Consider the following 25,582-nt stretch of genomic DNA (forward strand, 5'->3'; position numbering starts at 1 on the left):
GTGTGCTGGATTGGGCCCATGAACTGGATCCAGTTTGTAGACAGACATGGCATAGCTCATCAGGCTGGAAAGGTTGGGCACTACTGCTTTGGAGGATGTGATTAGGAGTCAAAATGACTTTGATACACTGGAAAAATTACCTGAAAGTAACTGAATGAAATTCAATAAAAATAAGTGCAAAGTCCTGCACTTATGATGGAACAATTCGATCTACAAATGCAAACTGGCTAGGCTGCAGTACTTCAGAAAAGGGTCTAGAAGCTATCACAAAATCATAGGAAATGAGGGTTGAAATGGACCTCAGGAGGTCATTTAGTCCAACCCCCTGCTCAAAACAGGATCTTCCCCAAGTATATCATCCCAGCTGAGACTTTGTCTAGCCCAGTCTTAATAACCTCCAAGGATGGAGCTTCCACCACCTCTCTGGGTAACCTGTTCCAGTGTTTTTCTACCCTCCTAGTAAGACAATTTTCCCTGATACCTAACCTAAACTTCCCTTGCTGCAACTTGAGACCTTTGTTCATTGTTCTGTCACCTGCCACCACTGAGAACAGTCTGGCTCCAACCTCTTTGCAACCACCCTTCTGGTAGCTGAAGACTGCTATTAAATCCCCCCTCAGTCTTCTCTTCTCTAGACTATATAATAACTCTGTAGACTAAATATATATTTATAGTGGACAGCAAGCTAAATATGAGTCAACAGTGTGACAGTGTTGGGGGAAAAAAAAAGCAAATAGCATACTGGCAAGTGTTAATATGAGCAAAAATTGCAGACGACCTTCCACGTCGACAAATGCAAGGTAATGCGCCAGGGGAAAAATAACCTCAACTATATGTATATGAAGCTAGCTTTTGAACTAGCTGTTACGATTCAGGAAAGGGGCCTTAGAGTCACTGTAGGCAGTAGTTCAAAAAACAACTCAGTGTGGAGTGATGATCAAAAGTCAATGAAGTGTTCAGCATCATTGGGTACATCTACACAAGATGCTTTACTGCTCAGTAGACCAATTTACTGTGCAGTAAGCATCACTGTCTACATGTGCAGATGCTTACTGCACCGTAAACTGGTCTACTCCACAGTTCATTTTCTACCTGCAAATCCAGGTAGCAAATGAACTGTGGAGTAGTTACTGCACAGTAATGCATGTGTGGATGGCTAGTTGGGAGCAAGTTTGCTCCCAGTCAGCAGGGCAGCAGGGGGCAGGAGATTGCTGTCTGCCCTCAGAGCTGGCTGCTGCTGGGGTGGGCTCTGTTGGCAGAGTCTGGGCTGGGACAATGTCCCCTTGCCCCAGCAGCAGGCAGCTTCCAGCCCCTGCTGTGATTGTGGAGCTGGAGCCAGGAGCTCCCTGCCTGGGGAGAGTTCCCTACCCAGCCTCTCCCCCACAGCTCTTTCCCAGCCCCATGCCCCAATTGCCTGACTGGGGCACAAGGCTGGGAAACAGCTGTGGAGGAGGAGTGCAGCCTGGAGCTGGCTGGGACCTCTCCCAGGCAGAGACAGGTCCTGGCCAGCCACAAGGAAGCCCCATTGAGCACAGAGCTTGTCCCCATGTGCATGGGTAGGTAGAGCTCTGCAACTGTAGTTCTCCTGCTCCATCCACATCAGGACCCCTTCCGAGGTGTACAGGGCCAGGAGGTGGTTGTCTCCTGGCCCGGTGTTCCCTGCCAGACCCTGGGCTAGCACACAGAGGGAGCCTGGAGCTTTCCCTGAATGTTGCAGGGGGGTAGAGCAGGGTGGGAGCAATCCTTTCCAAGCTGCTCCCATTGGAAGCAAATCTGCTCCCAAGAGGGAGCATATGTAGAAGTGCTCCCCAGAAGGTTTACTGCGCAGTATTTTCACTGTGCAGTAAGCCTACTTCAAATTAATTGCATGTGTAGACATACCGATTAAAGAAGGGAACTGAAAACAAAATGGGAGAATATCATACCATTATACAAAACCATGGTGCGTCTGCATCTTAAATTCTGTGTGCAAGTCTGGCCTCCACATCTCAAAAAGGATGTAGTATAATTTAAAAAGGTACAGAGAAGGGCAACCAAAATGATTGGGGCATGGAGCAGTTGCAATACTAGGAGAGACTAAAAATGCTACGACTCTTCAGTTTGGAAAGGAGAAGGCTGACAGGGATTATGATAGAGGTCTATAAAATCATGAAGGGTGTGGATCAAGTGAACAGGAAGCTGTTGTTCATGAACAAGTCCCAGAATACTAGAACGAGGGGGAACCCACTGAAATTAGCAGGAGACATGTTTAAAACTTACAAGAGAGTATTTTTTTTTTTATGCAGCACATTAACTTGTAGAATTCATTGCTATAGGAAGTGTTAGAGACAGAGAGCATAGCCAGGTTCAAAAAAGAGACTAGACAAATTAATGGATGATCGATCTATTAATGGCTCTTGAATAGAATACTTTGTGATATTTCCGTTGGCATCTCTAAAATAATAATGGTGGATGCCAGGAAGGGCATTGAATAGGGGATAGATCACTTCACTATCTACCCCTTCCACTGTTGGAGACAGGATGTTTGGTGAGAGGGGCCATTGTTCTGACCCATTTATGTTCTTACATTTTTAACGTTACTTGCAAGTTTCTAGGGGTGATTCTTTTGCGCTGTTTGACACAGGTGAGGCCTTCCCCAGTGTATCTCATCCAGCTTTGGGCTCTGCACTTTAAGACATGGACAAATTGGAACGAGTTCAAAGGAGAGCAGCAAAAATTATTAGAGGTCTGGAGAACATGACATGAGAGTAATGACGGAAAAAACTGGGGCTATTTAGTCTACAGAACACTGATGAGGGAATTTGATAATAGTTTTCAAATAGAAATAGGGTTTGTATAAAGAGGATGGCAGATAATTGTTCTCTGTAGCTGGAGGGGACAAGGCAAGAAGTAATGAGCTGAAATTGCACCAGGGGAGATTTAGGTTACATATTAAGAAGAACTTTCTAACTTTGAGATTGGTAAAGTGCAGGAAAAGATTACCTAGAGAGTGTGTGGAATCTCTATCCCTGGGAATTTTTAAGAGCAGGATGTGATTCTCGACTATGGTGCTGGGGCACCCTGGGGTGCCCCCCTGATCTTTTGAAGAGTGCTCTGTGATGTGAGGATAAGTGAGGCGTTAGCAAATAAGTTCAGGCTTAGACTTGTCCCTGCCTAGACGATCCCCCATCTCTATTCCCAGGCCCCTCTTCAAGGAAGCAAGCACTGTAATCCGTAAATTAGTTTTGAAACTGAGTTCCACTCAATGCACAATAGTTGTGGAAAGGTGCCTGGAGTCCAAAATGATTGAGAACCACTGGGTTAGACAAAACACTTGGCTGGGATGATTTTGTCAGGGATGCTCCCGCACTGAGCAGGTGGTTGAACAAGATCTGAGGGCCCTCCCACAATGTTTCTATGAAGCTGGAGTGGGAAGGACCAGTTCTGTAATACTGACAAGCCGGTAAAAAAAGTCCTTTCATTGTTTCTAAAAAACGTATCTCATTGGTTTTCCAGCTTTGTTTTTCACCCTCAAGGTTTTCAGATGAATTCCCTTTTATCCACTCACTTATATCCAACCCACCCTGGTTGATTAGGGGGTCACACCTCTGTTTTCTCTCGGTTCAGTGGAGTTAGTAGGCTGGTGAGCCAGGAGGCCTGCTGCAGCTCCGGTGTCTTGCTCATGTTAGGAATAACTCAGCTCTACTAGCCGTGTGCCTATGCTGAGTCTTTGCATCAGCATTCAGGCCACTGAAAACATCAGCAGTAGAGCTCAAATAGTTCCCGTTTCTTAAGAGCTCTGCCTTCACCTCTCATTTCCTATCCCCTTTCTGAGTGGGAATGATGTGAGAATATGAGGCAGGAAGAGTGATGGCCCTTAAGTCCTGACCTGTTTTTGTACCAGGTCTCTGCCAGGCTAGAAGTTCATCAAGCAATGACTTTTCTTGTTATGAACCATTTCACCTAGCTATTTAGCCCGTCATGTCTCTTAGCATATACCACAAAGCATCTAAGCCCTCAGCTGTAGGGGAAAACAGTCATATTTGCTGCTTTAACCTCTGCCTGTTGCTACATGTAATTGAAATCACTGGAAGAAAGTGACTCTATTTCCAGAAATGGATGAAATGCAGTTCCTTGGCATGGTGGGGGAAGAGGGAGGGGGTGCTAGGCCAATGCACCTGGGACTTTTGATTTTAAATATATGAGCGTATACGGCTTGAAATACTTGGGCTGTATCACTCAGAGGTTCATAAACCTCTCTGTGTAGATTAGCTTGTTGAGAGTGACAGAAACTGGGGTGGGGGTCCCTGAAATTCTCAGCACAAGCAGGATAAAAAGTGGGGGGGCTGGCTGGGATGGCAGAGGCTGAGGCTGCGGCTGGCCGGCTCTGATAAGCGGCTAGGGCGGGAAATTGGCAGCAGGGAAAAGGCGAGCTAGAAGCAAAGTGCATGTGAAAACAGGGAACCTTTTTTTTTCTTGTATTTTTCATTAATCTGAAATAACCAGGAAAAATTTGCAAGATTAGCACCTGGTTCTTGTTGAATCATTGCAAGAGAAATTCCATGGATTTCAGAATGGACCCAAATGGCACCTGCTGGTGAAATTGTTGCAAAGAAGGGAAAATCCCATTTTCAGGCAAAAGTCAGATACCTGTTGAAAAATTAATACGATTAAAAAAAAATTCTCATGGAAGAAAATCAGGAGCTAACAGTAAAACATGTCGGAGGTGTTTTAAATGACCACGATTAAAAAAAAGCAAAAAACCGAAAGCAATAAAATCAGCTGACAACGTGGATCTGCAGATGTGATTTAGCTAGTTTAATGGTAATTTTTGTCACGTGGACACAGGAAAAGTGCAAGATGGACAGGAGCCCTTGTGTTATACTGAGTTGTGCTAAGCACTGGGTTTTTTTGGTCAGTTGCTGTGCTGTCTTCTGGGCTGCAGCCCCTCTTCCACCTTCTCAGGAACCTCTTCTTAAGGACCTTCTAGTTTATGCACACCCCATTTGTAGCCCAGCCAACTCCCAGGACCTTCTGGCCAGTCTAGAAAATAGTCACCTGTGGGTTTGCTCCCCAGTGCACAGTGAGGGTAAGCTCACCGGACTTAACTCTACTGGGCCACTAAGCCCCACTGGGCTGCTCCATTATTTCTGGGGAGGGAACTGCCAGGTGCCAAGTGTCACCTGATCTGTGTTGTACCTGTGCTGGGGCTTCTCAAGGTATGAGCCATCTCTGTGATCGCTTGCATGAGGCTAGATGAATGTGTCTGATCCTGTAAAAGTAGTGGTGGAGATCCAAGCTTTTAAAAACACAAATCAGCATTAACAAGATAACCCACTGTTTCTGGGCTGTTCCCACCGTGATAGAGGAAACTCTCTCTGCTTGTGTTTATTAGAGGATAACCAATATTAGTATATCTTGCTTAAAAATACCAACGGGAAATACTACTTCTAAAATGTTTCAGCCTCTCCAGTGGGCTGTTTAATGGAAATTACACTGCACATGAACAGCCTGAAATACAGGGTTCTGAATCTAGTGCTATGGCATCAAGCTAGCTGCAATAAAAAGAGCCTGTGATGGGAGCCCATAGCAGTTCCTTGGCTTATTGAGCTTGCAAGGGTTTCCCCCTAAACCTGTGCACACTCTCAGTGTTAGAAGAAGAAATGAGGCAAACCAGGGGAAAGACAAAGAGGGAGTCAGTAGCAGTCCATCTCTCTACCACCAAATGGCCAGTGGGTGACTGAAATGTGCAACAAGGGATCCAAACTTGGAGCACACGTGCTGGGCCACATCCTGACCTCTGTGCAAGGGTCATGATTTGATGACCCAGATGGTCTCTTTGCTTTTGTGTCTCCATGGTCCTGTGGTACTAGTCCACAGTGATTTTGCTGAAGTCCTTGGCATTTTACTCCCACACCCCAGTATAAATGAAAACTGAATCCAGTCTAATTTGCTTGCTTCTTTTGATCTTTGGCTATGGACAGACTTAACTTCTAATGATTTCAAGGGAGAAAGAATTTGTTACTGGTCCTTTCCCTCCTCCTCACCCCATCACCTACCACATATCAGGAATTGTGATGTAGCTGTGATGTCTGGATGATCCTGTAGCTATGCAAGGGAGCTAAATTGCTATACCTTTACCTCTGAATAGAGGAGGATCAAAGTCAAAGTGCTATTGCTACTTTTATTAGTGTCTGCCTGCTCCAGTGTTCCCTCATAACAGCTGATGCCAGGATTATTCAAGGCCAGATATAATTGCTACCCTTTTGGTGCCCAGGAAGTAATTACAAGCCGAGACTGATTCTCTGCTCCTGTTCAGTACTAATGATAATGAGAGGTGACCCTTGATGAGTACACAAGTGCTTCGCTTCTCTCTGGGGATCAGGCCATGTTCAAATAATGTACGGATATCATTCACGTTGCTAGCACTTGAGTTAGAGAAGCAAATGTTTTGTCTGTGTGATCAGCCACTACAGAGAGACTTAACACTTGCTCGGCCAGCGGTTATCAGCTATTGGCTGATTCAAAGCAGCATGGCAGGGACCTGGAAGTCATGGGGTGTTTTGCAGGCTCTCAAAAGAGGAGTGTGGACTAGAGGGGAAAGCAGAGGTTGGAGATAGGATCTCATAAATTTGGCATTTTCATGCTGAGGTGCAGTGTGACTGGATTAGTCAGGTCTGCTGTACTGAAGGCCTGCATCCTATTCCCATCCTTAATATGGCCTCATAAAGTTTTGTCAAACTGGGTTGTAAAATGGAGAGCTGCCCCTTGACTGCCTTTCTCAGTTATGACTGTGAGGTCTTGCTCTATTTACAGCCATGTAAACAGTGCTCATTAGTAATGAAACCAGGGCTCTCTGAATGCCTCTCACTGCATGCTACAGACCAAGAACTTGAGATGGACACTGGGGGGGTTCCTCAAAGCCACTTCGCAATCTCCCCTTCCAAGATAGGCTCATCCATAGCAGGCAGGGAAAGGTGGGAGGCATGCTCAAGGGCAGCACTCCCATGAGCACTGAATGGTATCAATGTGCCCAAGAGGCACCGAGCTCCCTGCCCAGTGTCCTGCCCCTGAGGTGACGCAGCATTTGCAGAACAATCCATCAGATTTCTGGCACCAGCAGCCACATTTAGCTGAAATGCAGAACATCTTTCTGAAGCTGTAGTTGGTGTGCTAGAGGCAATATCTTTTATTAGACCAACTAGACAGTTGCACACAAAAAAAATCTTTCTTTGCAAGCTTTTGGGCACACACCCTTCCTCAAGCATAGGAGAATGCAGAAATTGTAACATTTCTCGCTGAAAATTCATATTGTACAGGACAGCTGGAGGGTGGTGTCATTTCTCCTAGTTGGAAAAGTTCATTTTATTCAAATTGGGCTCAGATCAAAGTTGAAGCTGTCTCTTTACCTCAAAAGTGTCTGATGGCAAGCAGGATGTTGAATTATGCTCTTTTCTTGTTAAGATGTTTCATATTTCATGAGGTATGACCTTGGTGATGGAAAGGTTCTCCTGGGCAAGGAATTTCTGAAACTGCTGCGCTTTGAGAGCTTTTCTGTTCACACACACTGCTGGTGCACTGTTGGCTCTGCTGCCGGTTACCTAGCCTTACATAGGCATGCACTCCCACACCGTTCAGCTGTTTTTTGCAGTCCTTGCCTCTCAAGTGAAAGCTGATAGAACTGACATCTGGGCTCAGATAAATGCATCCCCAGCTGCAGAGGAAGAGGGAGGTGGGGGTGGGGATCTCCTCTAGTGGACATAGTTACAGCACTCTCCCTGAGGAATGGCATGCCAGCCTTCCCCTGGCTTTGAACTGCAAGCTTTCTCATTTATTTTGCAAGCCTCCCACGCATGCTGGGAGTAGGGGAAAGCATGGGGGGGAGGGGCTGCTTTATAGCTTCATGTTCTCAAAGGCATCACTTTCTCAATCCAGTCTGGACGCTTCCTCGGCGCAGCCACTGCAGTGCGTATCTTGTCACAGACATTAGAACCAGGTTAGAATTGGAGCGGAATGTTGGAACTGGGTCGGAATGTCGGACACAAAATCCTGCTTTACCATTGGTTGCAGGACTGGCCTTTAATTGCTCTGAAGCGTCTGCAATTTTGGCGATGCAGAGTGCTTGAGATTCCACAGCCCCAAAAAGTGGAGGAGTTTTCTCTTGGCCCTACTTGCAGTCCACTTGTGATGAGGATCCATGTCTGAGCCCTGCTGTCCCCAGTTGGAAGATGGGCAGCACAAGGTCCTAATTCTGGCCCCACTTATAGCACTGTGAAATAAGAAGTCACCTGCTCAGCTCAATAGAGGGAAAATTCAGTGTGAGAATCAGCACTGGGCCTTTTATCATCATCATTAGGCCTGTTACACAGAGAGAAAAGAGCCTCAAAGCTCTCTATAATGTCTCTATAATGGTTTCTGAGCCAGGCACCTTTTGGAGGGCAGCGATCACTTTGCCTCAGGCCGGTCAGCTCCCCAAGCTGGCCATTTGCTGGCAAAAGCTGCCTGACTTGGAGGCTGTTCTTGCTTAAGTAGCTGAATAGTAAAGCCAGTTTAGAGCCTTTTGGAGCAAGCAGGCAGAGAAAGCTCTAATCGGCAAACTGTGCCCAGAGCACTGCTCAGAGGGAGGAGCTGTTCCAACTGAATGCACTTGACCCTGAGTGCAAGCACGCCTAGAAACCTGCCTGGTGCGGGGCAGGGATTCCCTCCCCAGGCCTAAATAGCAGAAGGCTGGTAAGAAGAGGGAAGTGGTTTCCTGCAGGCACACAGGAACTTGTCCTTTACATTATCAGTAGATCCATGTCCGGGCAATTGTAAAATAAGCTTCGTATGGAGATCCAGCACAAAGGGGACTCCCCAGAGACCGGGACAGCTTGGAGGTGGGGAGGGCAGATCCACAGCTGGTATACACCAGCATAGCCCCCACCCCCTCATGCTGTATGCAGGGGAGCTGGGCTGGTGTGCCCCAGGCATGAATTGTGCTGCCCACTTGCTTTGCTTCTTTTTGATTCTTTTGCTTCTGAATGAATGGCAGGTCATTGCAGTCCACATGGGCTTAGGGACAGACCTTACACATAAACTAGTTTAACTGATTAGAAACTGGTTTAAATCTGTAACAGACCAGATGTTCAGTGGACATAAACCATTTTGAAAATGGTGGAAATAGGTTTGAGATAAACCTGGTTGAATGTAGTGTCAGGCTTAACTGATTTGGGTCAAACAGGTTTATACAATGTCTGTTCCAGACCCCTTCCTGCTTTAAGTTAAATCAGAGTCCCCCAGCATCATGGCATGCTCTCCAGTCTGGGCAGGGCTCTCTGCTCCAAAAAACTGGGCTGGCCCCTCCCCTCTGCTGCTTGGCTGCAGCTCCAGCAAGAGACTGCAGGTGTCTGGCTTCCTCCTGCTCCCCAGCTCCCTCTCACCACTCCCTGCTGAAGCAGGGATTCCCCCCTCCCCTCTGCCTTACACGGACACCTCACACCATTAGCTAGCATACCACATGCTGGCTATGGTCTGTGCTGTGGGAGATGGGACAAAGGCAGACAGGATAGTGTCAGCATAGGGCTTTTTGGAGCTAATCAACAGGTAGCTGGTAATGTCCCTCCATTCCTTCCTTGGAAAAAACGTTGTTTAAGAGCTGGAACTAATGAGAGAAGTTTTGTTTTCTTAATGGGCTGATAAACAGTGAGTCCGGGGTGATAAACACTGTGTTATCAACTCCCTGCTGGGCTGCTAGGTGGGAGGAAACCCTTCCCTAATCAGAAGTCCTGCCCAGGCCTGGCCATACCCCCCTCCCTCCGCCCTGTTCAGCACAATCAAAAGGAAGGGAGGACTGCTCTAGTGCCCCCCCCCCACACACACACACACACCCCCAGCGTCTAGCCTGAGCCACTGCAGGCATGGTCCTGCATTTCTGGAATGAAAAGGGAATGTCTCTCCACCTACAAATTGATTCAAGCTTTGCAGGTTAGACTAACCTCCAAAGATTGAATCAATTCAGGCTCAGGTTTTTTGAATGTCTGTCCCTAGCCATAGACACCAATGCTGCAATGTACAGGCTGGTTATGGCCCATCTTCTGAGGAGCTAAGAAGCTTTGCCCTTGGTCACAAAGCTGCTATTTCCACATCAGGTTCCCTGACGGCCACACAAAATGTATGCAACCAGAATTCACCTGCCTTTCTCTGAAAGGCAGCCACCTCTAGGGTAGACAGTGGCAGGTGACTCTGAGCCAATAGTAATACTCACCACCAAGCAAAGGCTGGTAGGGAACTACCTGGGATGTATTAGGAACAGCAAATCCTGCATTTGTGCAGGGGATTGGCACCCCAAAATAATATGACCTAGGTTTCTTATATTTCCCTATGCACATCTACACATATGCATGCACCATAAGCTTCCCTTCTGCCCATTCCATGGGCTCTGGGACATGTGCACAGAGTCTGGTTATGATCACCTGTTGACCTCAGTGGGAATGGAAAGAGCTCAGTGCCTCTCAAGGTGAGGCCCTAATTGCTCAGCCCACCTTTCGCCTCCACCTTGGCTGTGCTGTCACATGCCAAGGGAACTCAAGCTTTGTGACTTTGCAGGACTAAACACTTGCATCTCACTGCACTGGCTCTTTAAATCCCATTATGCTCTTCCCATCCCTGCTACCTGAACAGCACTCCTTCATACCACACCTAGCTGCTTTCTCTTAATGTGCTTCAGAGGGTTCATCTATAACATGCATACACACACACACACCCTGCTGGTATAAACACCTGCAATCTATGCTGTACATTACCCTCCACTCCCCATTGTGGTGGGCATGAGTAGAGATTGCTCAGCATCCCCAGACTTCTCTGCATCATCAGTTCTTTGCTGCAATGTTTCCTTCAGCCCAAAGTTGATAAACCTGCACAGCTACACTGATACAAATCAAGTGTGGTTTTGGTCCTGAGTCCAGTACTGTTCAAAAGCTTCATTGATGATTTGGAGGATGGAACTGACTATACACTTACTAAATTTGCAGATAACCCAGCTAGGTGGGGTCACAGACAAGTTAGAGGGCAGAAATTGATACAAAATGAGCTGGATTCATTGAGGGAAAAATGGTCCGATATCACTTGGGTGTGCCATATATGAGGCACAAGAAGTAAGTCTTCCTCTCTATTCAGCACACTTAAGGCCTCACGTGGAGTTCTGTGTCCAGTTTTAAGCACTGCACTTTAAGATGTGGACGAATTGGCAAGAGTCCAGAGGAAAACAGCAAAATTGATTAGAGGTCTGGAAAATGTGACATATGAAGAATGATTGGAAGAACTAAGACTGTTTAGGCTAGAGATGAGAAAACTAAGAGCAGATGTGAAAGCAGTCTTCAGTACAAAAAGGGTGACTGTAAAGAGGATGGTGATCAATTGTTCCCAGTGTCCTCAGGAGACAAGACAAGAAATAACACTCATAAATTGCAACAAAAGAGATTCAGGTTGGATATTAGAAAGAATTTTCCAGGCATGTGCATGGGTAGGCATTGGAAAAAACTACCTAGAAAGGATTTGGAGTCTCCATCACTGGGAGTTTTTAAGACCAGGTTAAACAGATGCTTGTCTGGGATGGGTTAGTCAGGGATGCTCCTGCCTTGAGTGTAGGGCAGGACTAGATGATCTGTCAAGGTCCCTTCCAGCTCTGTTTTTCTGTGATATACTAACCAGAAAGTTCCCTCTCATTGCAATAGCAGTGGCATTGGTAATGCCCTCATTGTCTTTGTTCCTACCTGTGGCATTTTGTAGGTTGTTTTGTGTATCGGTTTTTGTTTCTTGTTGGCAATGATGGTCTGAGGTGGCAATTTGGGGGATTCCTTTGTTTTTTAAAAAGGGCATGTATCTGGTGCTTGTCCTGATGGTGCTGGTGGGCACAGCTGTCACTCAACAACCTGTTTGGAAATTTGGCCCTGATTCTTTATCTTGAGCAGGGTAGCCTTGCTCAGTGTTGTGCATCAAAACCTTCCTGATCCAGAAAATGGCATGAAGGTTTGCCTGCCTGTACCCAAGAAGAATAAAAAGTTAGGTCTCCCTTAGTGGATTTGAACCTATGGCTCTGGCAAATCTACCTTGACACTTAGCCCTACAATGCTGCTGGCCTCTTATATCTGAAGGGAGAATCGTTGAGCCCTTCTCCCATCCCCCAATAATTCTTCTCCATGGCATGTTCTTGTTCTTGGAGCCATAACCTTGAACTTGGCCTTTCTCTTGGCAGATTCAGAGGAGTGCCTATTCTGTCTTCTTCGATGAGAAGTTCTCGATTCCCTTGGACCCATCTGCACTGGAGGAAAACAGCTTGAGGTTTTCTGTCTTTGGCATTGATGAGGATGAAAGGAACATCAGCACTGGGGTAGCAGAGCTAAAGCTGTCGGACCTGGACCTGGCCATCCGGCCATTCAATGCCTGGTTGTACCTGCAGGACATGAACAAGGTGAGGGCTCATTCTGCAGCTACTGGGATTCACTGAAAATGAGAGAGGATGGGTCACCACTGGTTCAGTACTCACTGCATCAGATCTGTGCAGAGCTGGGTTACGTGTGTCATCCCCAGACCCCCTTCACAGCCAGGATATGATGTACTATGAAGTTTTTCATCTGTGCCATTTGGTTTGAACACTGGAGCAAAAGAGCTTGGCATTCAGCTGAGAACCCAAGTATTGTCACCCCAGACCAGGCTATCAGGCCATTATGCCATGCTGTGAAGGAAGGTCCTTGCCAGCCCATCTGGGTGGGCAGGGGAGTCCTCCCTCCTCTCTCCAGACAATCAGCGGGCTCTCTGAAGCAGGATCTCTGCTTCCCCCATTGTTATCTCAGCTTTCCCAAAACGTTCCTACTGAAGACAGGCCTGAGTACCACACAGTTAATGTCCAGACCCAAGAGTTCAAGGTGTTTGGATCTGGGACTTTGGATCAGGGTTTGCTCAGGTTTTTGGACAAATTCTTCCCCCTTTAAATGCAGTGGTGGTGTTTACCTCCAAGACCTCTCCAGTCTGAGGGTGAAGTAGCAGGTCCCCATCAGGGACAGGCAGATCCGTGGCTGGTATAAGATTGAGCAGCAATGCCAATGCTTCCTAGTAAGAATCCAGCTCTCGCTGCCATTTGGCTTCCTCTCATGACCCTGGGGCAGAGCTGGGGGCCAGGTGGTCAAGGCTTCTGTCTGGTTCTGTTGCCATTCACAATAGCTGGATGTCACACACAGGGACTTTACTAGATGAACATGGATGTCTCTCCATGTAGCACCCATCAGCCTCACAGTCCCAAGTGAATTTATCCTGTGAGGTATGAAGTGCCATTGTCTCCATCTGTAAGAATCAAGCTTGCAAAGGCCAAGAGACTTGCCTAAGGCCATACAAGGAGTCTATAGTAGAGCAGAGATGTGAACATTAGTCTCCAGCATCCTTGGGCTAGTGCACTTAGCTGTAGACCGTCCTTCCTTTTGACAGCAAAACCACCAGAGGCCTCTGCCCTCATACTGGTGAAGCCTTTCCTGCTTCTTACTCTTTCCCATGATTGAAACTTGGGGGCAGTATTGCTCTTGCATGATGAATGATGTATTGTGTCCTGCAGACAGTGGATTCGGTGGGAGAAATCCTGCTCTCTCTGAGTTACCTGCCCACAGCAGAGCGGCTGACTGTGGTTGTGGTCAAAGCCAAAAATCTCGTGTGGACTAATGGCAAAGTGACTGCAGGTGAGTGCAACAAAGAGCCACTTCTGACTGAGACTCAGAGTTGTTTTTTCTTCCCCCTAGAAGCATGGTCAGGGGAAGCCTGCAGGCTGGTTGGGCTGCTTACCTGGGCCATGTCTCAGGAGCATTAGAGCATAGGGCAGGGGCGGGCAATTATTTCGGGCAGTGGGCCGCTTACAGAGTTTTGACAAGCCATCGAGGGCTGCATGACAGGCAGCCTGGGGCAGATCAATATTAATTTTCTGAATTTTTTAGGGGCCCCGTGGGCCGGATAGAATGGCCTGGCGGGCCGCATCCAGCCTGCGGGCCACATTTTGCCCGCCCCTGGCATAGGGCATTGTCATGAGTCTGGCTAGTACAACCAACCCAAAGTTAAACCACACTGAGATCTAGGGAGCGTAGACCAGCACCCTGGAATGTTAGCTCCAAAGCCACAGGCCTCTTCCTCACATCTTCTTCCTGGGATGTCCTGCCACTGTCAGCAGTAGTAGTGGTTATCTCCTATTTACAGTAGCATCAGGAATACTGAGAGATTGTCAGTGAAAGGCAATGTATTGGTCACCCAGTGGGCAGTATCACTCACAACCACAGTTTCTTTTCAGCCTTATTAGCATCATGGTGGGGAGGAGGGATCCTGTCGTTCCATGAGGATGGTTTGTTCTGCATTCATGTGTAAGGAGTTTATTTAGGTACCTCTCGTGTCTGCTAATAGATTATATAGTCACACATATTATGGTGGCACCTACTAGGCTCAATTATATGGCCCATCACCCCAAATGTGCTAGGTGCTTTGCAAACACAGAACAGCATGATTCTCCCTGCTCTAAAGACTTAACATGCACATTTCCATTCTCTTCAACTTTACTGGGATACTTCAACGAGAGACTGTTTTTTGCATTGGTCTCTGTTCCAGCGGAGGGCAGTTGGCTAACAGTGGTTCTTTGCTCCTCTTTGTCCAAACAGATCCTTTTGTCAAAGTGTACTTGCTTCAGGATGGGAGGAAGATCAGCAAGAAGAAGACGGCAGCGAAGAGAGATGACACAAACCCAGTGTTCAATGAGGCCATGATTTTCTCAGTGCCAGCCATTGTCCTGCAGGTGAGCCTCCCTAGGACTTGGCAGGCAAAGGCTTAATAGAAGCCCTTACACCAGAAATGTTTACACAGCTCATGAGACCAACCTAACACCCAGCTTTGGGTCTACCAAGTAGAACACAGTAAAGGATCATTGTCAAGGACTACACAAGGAGACCCCATCAAAGGCACCCAAAGTCTAGACTAGAGACAGAGCTGTGAGTCTTCAGTCTATCTCAGCCCTGCTAACAGTTACAGCTCCTCTGAAATCTCCCTGAGTTTACAAGCATTCTTGATGGGGAAGAGACCTTGGCTGGAGTTCCCTCAAGCTTATCAGAAACATTCAAATTAAGTCCTGTAGCTGGGGCAGGGTATATCTAACTAGAGTCATTTTGTGGCCTGAAAGGAGAATGTAATTTTCTTTGCTCCTCAGTAATCCAGAGGCTCCTGTGGTAGCAGCTAATAAACCTGCCTTGAAGGAAACCCCTTCTAAGGACAGATAACAAAGGGGGAATGGTTTTTCAGGGACCTGTAAGCAAGGAAGAGCTTACTGACAAGCAGCAGTGCCCTGTTTCTGCCATCTTGAGCAGGAATGACTGGGGACAGGAACAGGTGGATAAGGAACAGAGAGATAAATCTACAAGTATAAGTATCTATAAGTATTCACTATAATGCCAAGAAAGGCAGCAAGCAGTGGGTAAATGGAGATGGGGAAGCTAGGTCTATCACCTAAGAACATGATAGAATGGAGGAAGCATTGCCAAGACTTTCAGGGCATGGCCAGATGAGTGCCCACATGCAGGGTCTGTATTTGTTGCAGCAAAAATAATATTTGGGCCACTGGTTTTTGCTGAGGCACAGGGCGCTGCATGTGGGGTTTGGTGTGGGGCAAAACGCCCCGCTTTGGGAAAATGACTGCCTCCTCCCAGCTTCTGATGTGCTGGAGGAGCTGAAGGACAGCTAGAGGAGGGGAAAACACTCTGGCCAGCAGCCAGTGTCTCCCTGGCCTTTGTGGGGAAAAAAACCCTAATTTCAGACAAAATGGTTTAAGGTTTCTTCCCCCCACCCCTACCCCCTTCCCTTTTGGTTAAAGGCAAAACTGCAAAGCTTTATTCTGATTGCAGGAAAGGGCAGCCCCCCTCATTTGTCTCACTTTTCCTCTTCCTTTTCCTCTGAGTGAATGGTTCAAGTAGTATTGGTTTTTTGCTACCAACATTATTTTTTAAATAACACAAAAACAGCAAAGGAGCCCCCCAAATGTAACAGGGAATTTCAAACAGAATGAAAAATGTGTTTCCTTTTCTTTGAAATACAATAGTGTAATAATCATATAGTTTCATATAACAGCTATAACACATTTCGCACTGGATTCTGAGCTGCTAGACAGAAAGTAACCTGGCCTGGGGTCAGAGCCATAAGCTTCAGTTCCAGGCTTAACCTGCTCCAGATCTCACAACCCAGGCCTCTTCATTCAGACAGAGCCCTAATAATGAGACCTCCAAAGAGGAGTACTGCATGGATTATTGTGAAAGCACCTCACTAGTGTCAGCAGGAGGTGGAATCACTCACTGGATCAAGCCCCAGGTGCTGATAGGTGCTGAGACCCTGTTGCCCTCAGTAACATCTATTGGGACTTTGGACCACTCAGCTGCTCTCAGAAATCTGGCCTAGTGGTGAGCAGTCCTAGCTCTGAAGGAATCATCCTAGGAAAAAGAATCTAAGAAGCTTCCTGAGTTGGGGTCTTAGACTCACGTGGGACCCTGGGCTGGATAATGACCATGAGGCTCCTCGTGGGCAAGATTCAGCCCAGAGCATATGGGTGGCTGCCATGGCAGATCCAGAGGCAGTGAGGGGTCAGGGAGCAGGTGTCTGGTGGCAGGAAGGATCTGGCAGTGGCAGGTCTGGAGGCAGCAAGGGATCCAGGGTAAGAGTGCTCATGGTAGTGGGGGTCCAGCAGTGGCATTAGTGATTCAGGGATAGGGGACTTCTTGCCACTGCTAAACCAGCAGCTGTGGGAGTCAGGGGGCATAGCGGGGGACTTGGGGTGGCCAAGGTGGTGGGCCAAGCTCCTCGCTGATGGCCCTGGCCAGTGGGGCCAAAGGGTCCCACATTCTGTGGCAGACCACACCTTCCAACTTCCAGTATCCCAGCAGCTGGAAAGAGAGGCTTCACATGCCATGCGTTTGACTCCCCTGCCCCAAAGCATCGTTGCCCTGCAGTAAACTGCTCACCATGGTGCTAGCAGTGTTGCCACCCATTGTGCTGGTGTGTGTCCTGGAACTCCCTTCCCAGACATCCAGATGAACAGAAGCACACTGGTTGCTTGCCAGTGCTCTCTAAGTAGGAAGAAGAACTTGGGCTGCTCCTCTTTTGCCCTAAAGGGAGTGTCCTTTCTCTCCAACCCTCCTCATCCAGGGTTTCATCTGAAGTGCAGTGGAGTCATAGTAGAGGTTCCTAATGATTTCACCAGACTCTGGTCAAGGCAACTCGTGAGTAGGTCCCCAGCCATTCCCCACATCTGCCTGGGATGTGAGGGGATACTCTGTGGTCTCCTCTCCACAATGTAATTATTACTTTAAAATTGCACAGGGCCCTAATGAAAAGCAGGGCTAGGCTGCCACCTTAACTAGGGACTTCCCCTGCTTTGTGTGTGGTCACACGAGGTGTTGGTAGCATGATCATCTCAGACTTGAGATTCAGTATCAGTGTGTCTTGGGCTGATGCTTGCATTATGCTCTCTAGTACTGATTACTCATAGTATCTTGTATGCAGTAAGCAAGAAATCCCTCTTTCCCTTAGTATTAAAGAGTGATTGTACTGTAATGAGTGATTTTATTGCCTTTGGCAGTTCTGCTCCCTGTGTGTGTCCAGGATGGTATTTGCTGATGTGAGCAGGTAGAATAAGTCTTTACTTCTTTTTATACTGAGCGGACCTGCTCGTGGGAGATTCTGATCTTTCCTCTGCAATGCTGGCACAATGGTTAACTGTACTTTCTCCTCAAACACACCTGGGCAAATGGCACTGGGGCCAGCGTCACTATAAGCTGAGCTGGGGAGCTCTTTGGCACATGGGTTGTCTTTTTCTTCCATGTCTGCTTATCTCCTGACACAATGGAGTCCTGACTCCTGCCTGAAAACCTCCAGGCACCAATATACTACAGACAGCAGTAAATAACTCACATGCTGGGAGCTGTCAAATGGTGGCAGAAGGTGTGATAAAGCAAATGAGGTAGCCTGTTCATGCTGACTATCTCTTATGCCTTCATGTCAGCTTCTTTCTAGCAGCATGTCTACCTCCTGTCCTGCCTCTGCATGGGGTTACACTAATACAAACCATACCCTGCAAGTTCAGTCACCAACAGTTCTGTTCTCTAGCATAGATATGGATTGATACTTCATGGGACTCTTGAAGTTGCTACCTAAGACCATGGCCCCATATGTCAGCTCCTGCTCCACATGTACCACTTTCATGATCTCTGTCCTTAGCATGCTTCAGAGTGATAGCACATGGTGGTGGGGTCACCACCACCCCATCATAAACAAGATGAAGTGGGTGGGTGCATCTGTGGTCATTAGTGGCATTCTCAAGAGTGCTGTGAAAGCAGGGTAGATGTATCTGGATGGACTTTATGTACAGGAGTATGTATATTACACAGAAGGGAGAGAAGAGTGGCACATTCGAGACTAACTGGTTCAGAAAGACATAAGCGTTCATAAGCAACAGCCTACTTCAAACATGTGACAAAGTAGGCTTTTGCCTACATATGATTTTTTTTCCTGTGGATTGAGCATTGTACTTAAGTTGCAGACTTCTTGGGACAGGGCCCATCTTTCTGTTGGGTTTTTGTACTGCATGCACCAAAGTGGCATCATGGTCATTCAGAGAGACACTTAGGTGCGACCTCCATACATAATAATGCAACAGATTGTCATTAATGTTTCCTTTGTCCCTCCAGGACTTGTCTCTCCGGGTGACAGTGGCAGAGTGTTGCGAAGATGGGAGAGCTGAAAATGTTGGCCATGTCATCATTGGCCCATCAGCCAGCGGCATGGGTATCACACACTGGAATCAAATGTTGGCCACCTTAAGGAAACCAGTGTCCATGTGGCATCCAGTACGAAGAAACTAAGGACGCGCTGACCCTCTTGCAAGTATTTTGCATGGTGCCTAAACTCTCTTCCTGTAAATAAATATTGTTGGTGAAAGGACTGTGAAAATCAAGACAGAAATTATTTTTCCAAATGTTACTCTTCACGAGTTCCATTTAGTAAAAAGGAGGAGCAGCAACAGCAGAAGACGTTGATTCTTTGAACTGGATTCTGCAAGCCTTGGAAAAGCTTCAGTGAACTGAGATGTGAGAGAAGAAGTAACTCCGGTGTGATTATGTACAGAAATAGCTTTTGGACAAACACCTCCCTCCTAACATTACCATGGCAGGGATGCAAGTTTCAGATCCCACCAGCCCCAATTGTTGATGATATTATTTTCCAGTGGATGTTACACAGTTAAGCATGGTCTGTCCACTGACATTAGTAGGTCAAGGGGTAAATTTGTGATCTTGCGCCCAAACCAAACAGTTCAGGTTTGCCACAAAGTTCCCAGGAGAAATTTTACCATGAAGATTTTCACCAAATCAGGCTGGAATTTAACCATCATGTATTTTGGCTGCAGGGAAATTTAGCTACTGAGGCATTTAATATTGTGCAGGCCTGGCAATCAAACTCTTTCTAAGATGGCTTCTTGGATTGCTCCTCATTGAAAATCTTTAGTTTAAGGAGAGTGAAGGTCTCCATAAGGACTGGGTCTTTGTCACTCCATGCAGGTTCCTAGATATTCTAAGCTAAAATCAATTAGACGAGAGCAAACCATGGCATTTGAAACACAGGAGCAAAAAAATACATCCCATTTCAGACAAAACTGAGAGTTCCCTTAGGAAGCATTCATATTGTACTTTTCTGAGTTAATGAACAACCATCCCCTCCAAGACTTGATTCAACAGGGTGATGTAAAGCACCATAGGTTCTCACACAAGTCAAGGGAAGATAAGAGTCTTCAACACCACACTGGAGGCTCCGTAAGATGCTGGTTCTGCCTTGTTGATTTTTGGGGTGTTCACTGGCATTGCCTGAAATTCTTCAGATTTCAGGGGAAAATGTCATCTGCATTTATTGAGAAAAGATTTGGGGGACATTTGATAAAATGCGGTGTCTTTTATTTTTCTCTTGATTTTGAATAATGGAAGAACAGGATGAAATGTTTGAATTTTAAGTCTCAAATCCCAACCCCCTCCCACCTACTAGAATCCACCCAGGAAATATGTCTGCAGAATTTGTGACTTTTTTTTTTAAAACTCTTCTGTTTTTTCAACCAATTTAGGGGCTCAGGTTATGACACACTGGCCCTGATTTCCAGAGCTCAGTTGAGATTTTAGGTGCTCAGCATATCTTAACTTGGGTACCCAGTAGTGCAGGCCTCAGTTTTTACTCAGTTCCCTCACCAGGGAGTCAAGTCCACGTAGGTCAGGCTTACCACATATTAGTAGGGATCTCAGTAAATCATGCCAAAAGTGCCCCCTAATGTTTTTCATTTTGTTGCTTGCTGCCCTCCCCCCACCAGCCAAGCTGTTCACTGCTGATCATCAGGGAAGCAAAAACTGGCATGTTTAAAATGTCCATTAATTGGGTGAGGGAGGGGCAAATGGTGAAATGAAAAACATTAAAGGACTTGCTGCAGGGGCCACTTCTGGCATGATTTACGGAGACCCCTACATATTAGTTAAGCCCAAGCAAAACTTGATCATGCTCCTAGTCCACTTAAGCTTCTAAGTAAAGAACTCAGAGTGTAGCCAGCTCTCATGACTTCATCATGAGCCTCTCCACTTCCACTGTTTTTAAACCCCTATTTCTTGGAGTCATGATATCACTGGATAATCTTCACTGTCATTTTTAAAAAAACTTTTCTTTCTATCCCTCATGATACCGCAAAAAAAATCTCAGAACTTTAACACCTAGAGGCACAAACACAAGACAAATATAAAGACCCCCCCCAATGCATTTTTTTAAAAAGATCACGAAGAGTTCTTATGCCTTTTTTTTTTTTTTAAGTGTTGGGGTTAACTCTCAATTTTGGAACAGTTAGGTTTACTGATACTGCTTTTTATTTTTTATTACTGATACTGCTTGAGAGCTGTGCAGAAATGTAGTGGGCTCTAAAAGGACCAGTTGCATCTGAGAGCTGTGGAAGTTGATTGCAAGCTTCTTGTTTGAAGCATTTTCTTGAAGAATACCATTCTTCTCCATCTTGAAACCTTGCACATCCATCTGGAGCCAAAATGTATTACTTCACTGTGGCCTAAGTGGGTTTAAAATCACTGCTTGGTTGCAAAGGGCCTTCCATGGAATGAAGGCAGAGATTATCTAATAGGATGGAAATAAAACCAGACAGCTGTTTAATTCTACCTCTAGGCGGCCAAATGCTAGGCAGGAGCTGGCTTCAGCATCTGGACAAAGCCATCAAAAAGAGGAACATCTGGATCAAGCCAGTCTGCATTACGGATGGTTTTTTTGAAGCAGGGCTTGTCAGACCGGTTGGCTTGCTAGGGCTCAGCCTGTCCATGGAGACTCAGGCTAGGAACAGAAAAGGTCATCAGTGGGCTTGAATCAGCTGTGTGCTATCCTGCCATTTTGCAGTTCAGTGAACTTGGACTTCAGACTGACCTAGCTCTAGATAACACTCTGTTAAAGAGCATCAGCCTCAGGGCCCAGCATGTGCTCTTTGCTTAGGACAGGAGATCAGGGCCCCCAGTGTTTTTGTTCATGAAGAGTAAAACATACTTCTGATTCAGGGAAGAGGGAAAATACCCCCAGTTCCCCTGTGCAGCAGCAAGATTAATTCTCTGTAGCCCAGCAGAGGCTCACAGCTCTAAATGGGCACTGTCCACCCACTTCATGACAAAGCTGATCTCCTGGCAAGTCCCACTACCACTTCCCTAGGCAGGTGGGAGAGAAGGGGAGGAGCCCTCTTTTAACCTATGAATCATAATGGAAGCAGCCCTTCCATCCAGCAGATGTTTTGCTATTAGGCCAGCTCTGAGAAGAACTAGGGATGTGTCAGTGCATGAAAAAGTCATTTGCAGTTGTTAAGCCTTTGTGAGTTATGCATGAGCTGTGACATGTTGAGAATGAAAACAAGTTCGGTAAAAGCATGTTATCCAGGTGGCCCCATCACTGTGCATCATACCTGTAAAGCAGAACAATCTTTTGCTTCACTTGATCATGTGAATGTTAATTCAAACAGCTAGTGTCAGGCCAAGCATAGACATACACCGGCCTTGGACCCGAATGGCAATGGACCCAGAAGTGTAGCAGGCTTAACCAGGTTGTTGAATCCAAACACCTCGGAGACCAGGTTGATCCTGACCTGAATCCATAACCAGATGTGGAGGTTAAAATCCAAACCTAAAACTGGTTCCAAAAATTGTAGTGTGCACTCATCTTTAACATACAGTGGTCATTAACACTGTTTTACATGGCTTTACTTTTTGAGGAAACTTTGTCCATCACAGTGGTATAGATCTGAAGAACCTCTTCCAGTTACTCTACAGTGTTCTCCCAACATCCAATTTAAACAAAGCTGACTTCTGTGTAAATCTTCCTGGACAGGAAGACATTCACACTCCCCAGACATGATAGGTGCCAGGGAGGACATGGGTGTATTAGAGCCAGGCAAAGTCTTTTGTGTCTCATTTCAAACCTTCTGGATCGCAGTGGGCTTGGAAGCTGGGCTCCAACATTACTGGGCTCAAATACTGCTAAGGAATAAAAACTGTGGCGGAGAGAAAAACGAACTGAGGAGATGAGGGAGTGGAAGGAGAGAAAAGCCCAGATCCTGATCTCAGTGAAATCAAGGCAGGTCCAGAGGACCTCTGTTGACTTCAGGGTAGTTACTCTGGGTTTATGTTGGCATAACTGAAGGCAGGATTCTACCTAGTGTGCACTGCATGCAGGGCACTACCCCCTACTAACCTAGCACTGCATGTTGATGGGTGGTAAGTACATTCATCCCTCCTCGGTGCAGGGTTTCCTTGACCTATGAAAATGTGCTTGTAAATGTGAGAGGTCAACCAGCTTCTGACTGCAACAGATTCCTATATTACTGGTCAAAGGAAACCTGGGCCCTCTGCTTCTCAGCAAGTGGATTCCTGGCTTCACCCTTTGTGAAACTCCCCACTCTCTCTTCTCCTTCCCTCAAATGCTTTCTAGATGCTGAAAGGAAATAGACACTGGATCTGGGTTTTGACTGTCTGGGCCTGACCCTAGGCCTACTGAACTCAGTAGAAATAGGGTGCATCTAAACAAGATGCTGAATAAGCAGTAGACTAGGTCTACTGTGCATTAGCACATCACAGCAAAAGCTCTGCTAATGCACAATAGAATTAGTCTACTGCGCATTAGCGTAAAAAACCCCTGCACCTGTGCTACTGTGCAGTAGCACTGGTTACTGCACATTCATTTAGTACCTGTTATTATAGGTACTAAACTGAATGTGCAGTAACCACAGCACGTTAATGAACGTGTAGATGTGCCCAGACTCTCATTAATTTCAGTGGGCTTTAGATCAGGTGTAATATCCCTCCAGTTGCACTTCAGATGCAGCTGAGAGGTCTTTTCTATCTACCTGGCATTCTGGTTTCACCTCTCTTTATGATTAAAGCAGGAAGTGATGATTATTTGATTAAGACTGGGACCCAGAAGTGGGCTTTATGTCTCTCTTAACAGAATCACTGGGTTAGAAGAGACTCCATAGGTCATCTAACCCTTCCCAGTGATATCGGGGTAGGCTCAGATGTAAAGGTCATTGCTTGTCTATGCTCTGGTCCAACCACAAAGTTACTGGGCTGGATACAGGAATGACGGAGTAGAACTCTTGAGTCTGCATTACACATGAGGTCAGACGGGATAGTCTATTATGGCCTGTTTTGGCCCTGAAATCTCTGGCTGTCCCCGATCCTTTTCCCAAAGCTTTTTATGTATACAAAGCTTGGTGCTGAAATGTTTCTGGCTGCCAGCTGTATCAACCTTTGGCTCCAGGAAGGGCAACCTTTTTACAGATGTTTATGCTATAGGACTGACCAACAAAAATGATGTCTGTCATTCCAGTTTGTACTCTGAATGTTTGATCTGTTGTCTACTCTGTCAAACCCACTGGTTTTTCATCACTGCATTGCTGGAGAGAAGAGGCTGCAGTGACAGTGGTGTTGTCATATAGGAAGAGTGTATCTATCATACCATAGCTGTGAGCTGTATTTATTTCAGTGGTTAAGTTATCTTTTTAAAGGCCTGCCATCCTCTGTGTGTTGCACTGTGACACTTGCCCCTTTATTCAAGGCTGGGCATGTGTTTGAAAGGTAAATAAATATCCAGGTGACTTGGCAAAATGGGTTCATTGGGAGTTATTTTTGTCTGGGAGATGATGCTCAACACTGATGATGATTTTAAAATGAGTGAGACCACAATGAGGGAGCTTAGCTTCTTCATCATTAAAACTAAGTTAATTCTTCCAGGAGGCAAGGCAGGGTGAAGACAGATTATGGTGAAAGGCAATATCGGCCCCCACATTGTTTTCTTTCTGGTGTTCTTTGTTAAAGCAACTCTAAATGTGGGATTCGTGAGCATGGGGAGAGCCCATTAATATGTCACTTGTGGAGCAGGACAAAAGATGGGCACTCAAAATGGGGGAAGGAGGAAGGCAGGAGAAGGAAGATGTCCCAGTGGATAAGGCTGGGACTCAGGTGATCATGTCCTGATCTTGACCCTGGCTTTTCGGATGATTTAGAGCAGGTCACTTTGCCTGTGTGCCTTAGTTTCCTGATTCATAAAATGGGAATAATATAACTTGCCCTACTTTGTTGAGTGCCTTGAGACCCATGGATGGGGAAAGTCACAGAAGGGTGATTTCTGTATTTCTCTTATCATGTGTTTGTGGTGGCAGAAGGTTATTCTATCGTCATAATGCCAGCAGAAAGATCTTCCATCTCTCATAAGAACGTCTCCATTTCTAGTGGCTAAGTCTTGGTGCATTCGAGGAACTCAAAGGTACTGATCCACTGTTGTATGCCCTGTGCCCTGGACTTTACTATACAAACAGTCCAAATGGAAGAGCAATGGATGCGTCTAAAATAACAGCATCTCCTGGGAGAAGTGTGTGGCTCCTCTGTGACCTCCCCACTGCAGATAAATGGGCACAGTGGTGCTGCTTGGCATTCATCTCCTCTGTCTCAGTATACCTTTGCTCTATCTCCTGCTGATCCATGTAGGAGACCAGCTGGAACACAGGGCAGCAGGTGTGATGTTAGGCCATTCAAATGCCTCCCTGTGGCATCAGTAGGGCCCCTGGTGACTTTGCAAGGGTTCACTCTTGGCTTTGAGTACAGCCAGATTGAACAATCAATTCCTGGGGCAGACAGATGCTACCAAAAGCTATGAGAAACAGCGCTGCTGACAGCATGGGTCTTTGATGGAAATCATGTCTGTGCTAGAAAGCATTGCATTTCACTTAGGGTGTGTTTGCACCGCACAGTGCTGAACTATGCAAAAACACCTGAGCTAGCACTGGCACTACTAATTTACCTGGGTGAAAGATTTTGCCAGGCAGCCAGGCAGAGTCCAGGGTACTAGTTAGGACATCTGTCTACTACTGTGCTGTGTAGAAATATTGACTAGATCTGCACTGGCATATAGGCATACCTTTAAAGTGCTGGCCGTGGTGGGGAGCTGGAGTATCATTTTTCTGGCAGTTGCAGCCCTCTACTTATCAAAAGCAAGGGTCCAG

The 25,582-nt window shown here is 46.4% G+C and overlaps 1 protein-coding gene across 1 annotated transcript in view; it reads left to right on the forward strand.

Annotated features, from left to right (window-relative positions):
- SYT12 (synaptotagmin 12) overlaps positions 1-24,264 on the forward strand; it is a 72,179-nt gene extending 47,915 nt beyond the window's left edge. Inside the window, exons 5-8 of the mRNA XM_090032336.1 lie at positions 12,212-12,427; positions 13,562-13,682; positions 14,643-14,776; positions 18,708-24,264. Coding sequence (XP_089888462.1) covers positions 12,212-12,427; positions 13,562-13,682; positions 14,643-14,776; positions 18,708-18,881 — 645 coding nt within the window. The 3' untranslated portion in view covers positions 18,882-24,264. The remainder of the gene's footprint in view (positions 1-12,211; positions 12,428-13,561; positions 13,683-14,642; positions 14,777-18,707) is intronic.
- Positions 24,265-25,582: the final 1,318 nt, after the last annotated feature.

The sequence above is a fragment of the Crocodylus siamensis genome, chromosome 2, assembly GCF_052110815.1.
Source record: "Crocodylus siamensis isolate JL-2025a chromosome 2, ASM5211081v1, whole genome shotgun sequence".
NCBI classification, from domain to species: domain Eukaryota; kingdom Metazoa; phylum Chordata; order Crocodylia; family Crocodylidae; genus Crocodylus; species Crocodylus siamensis.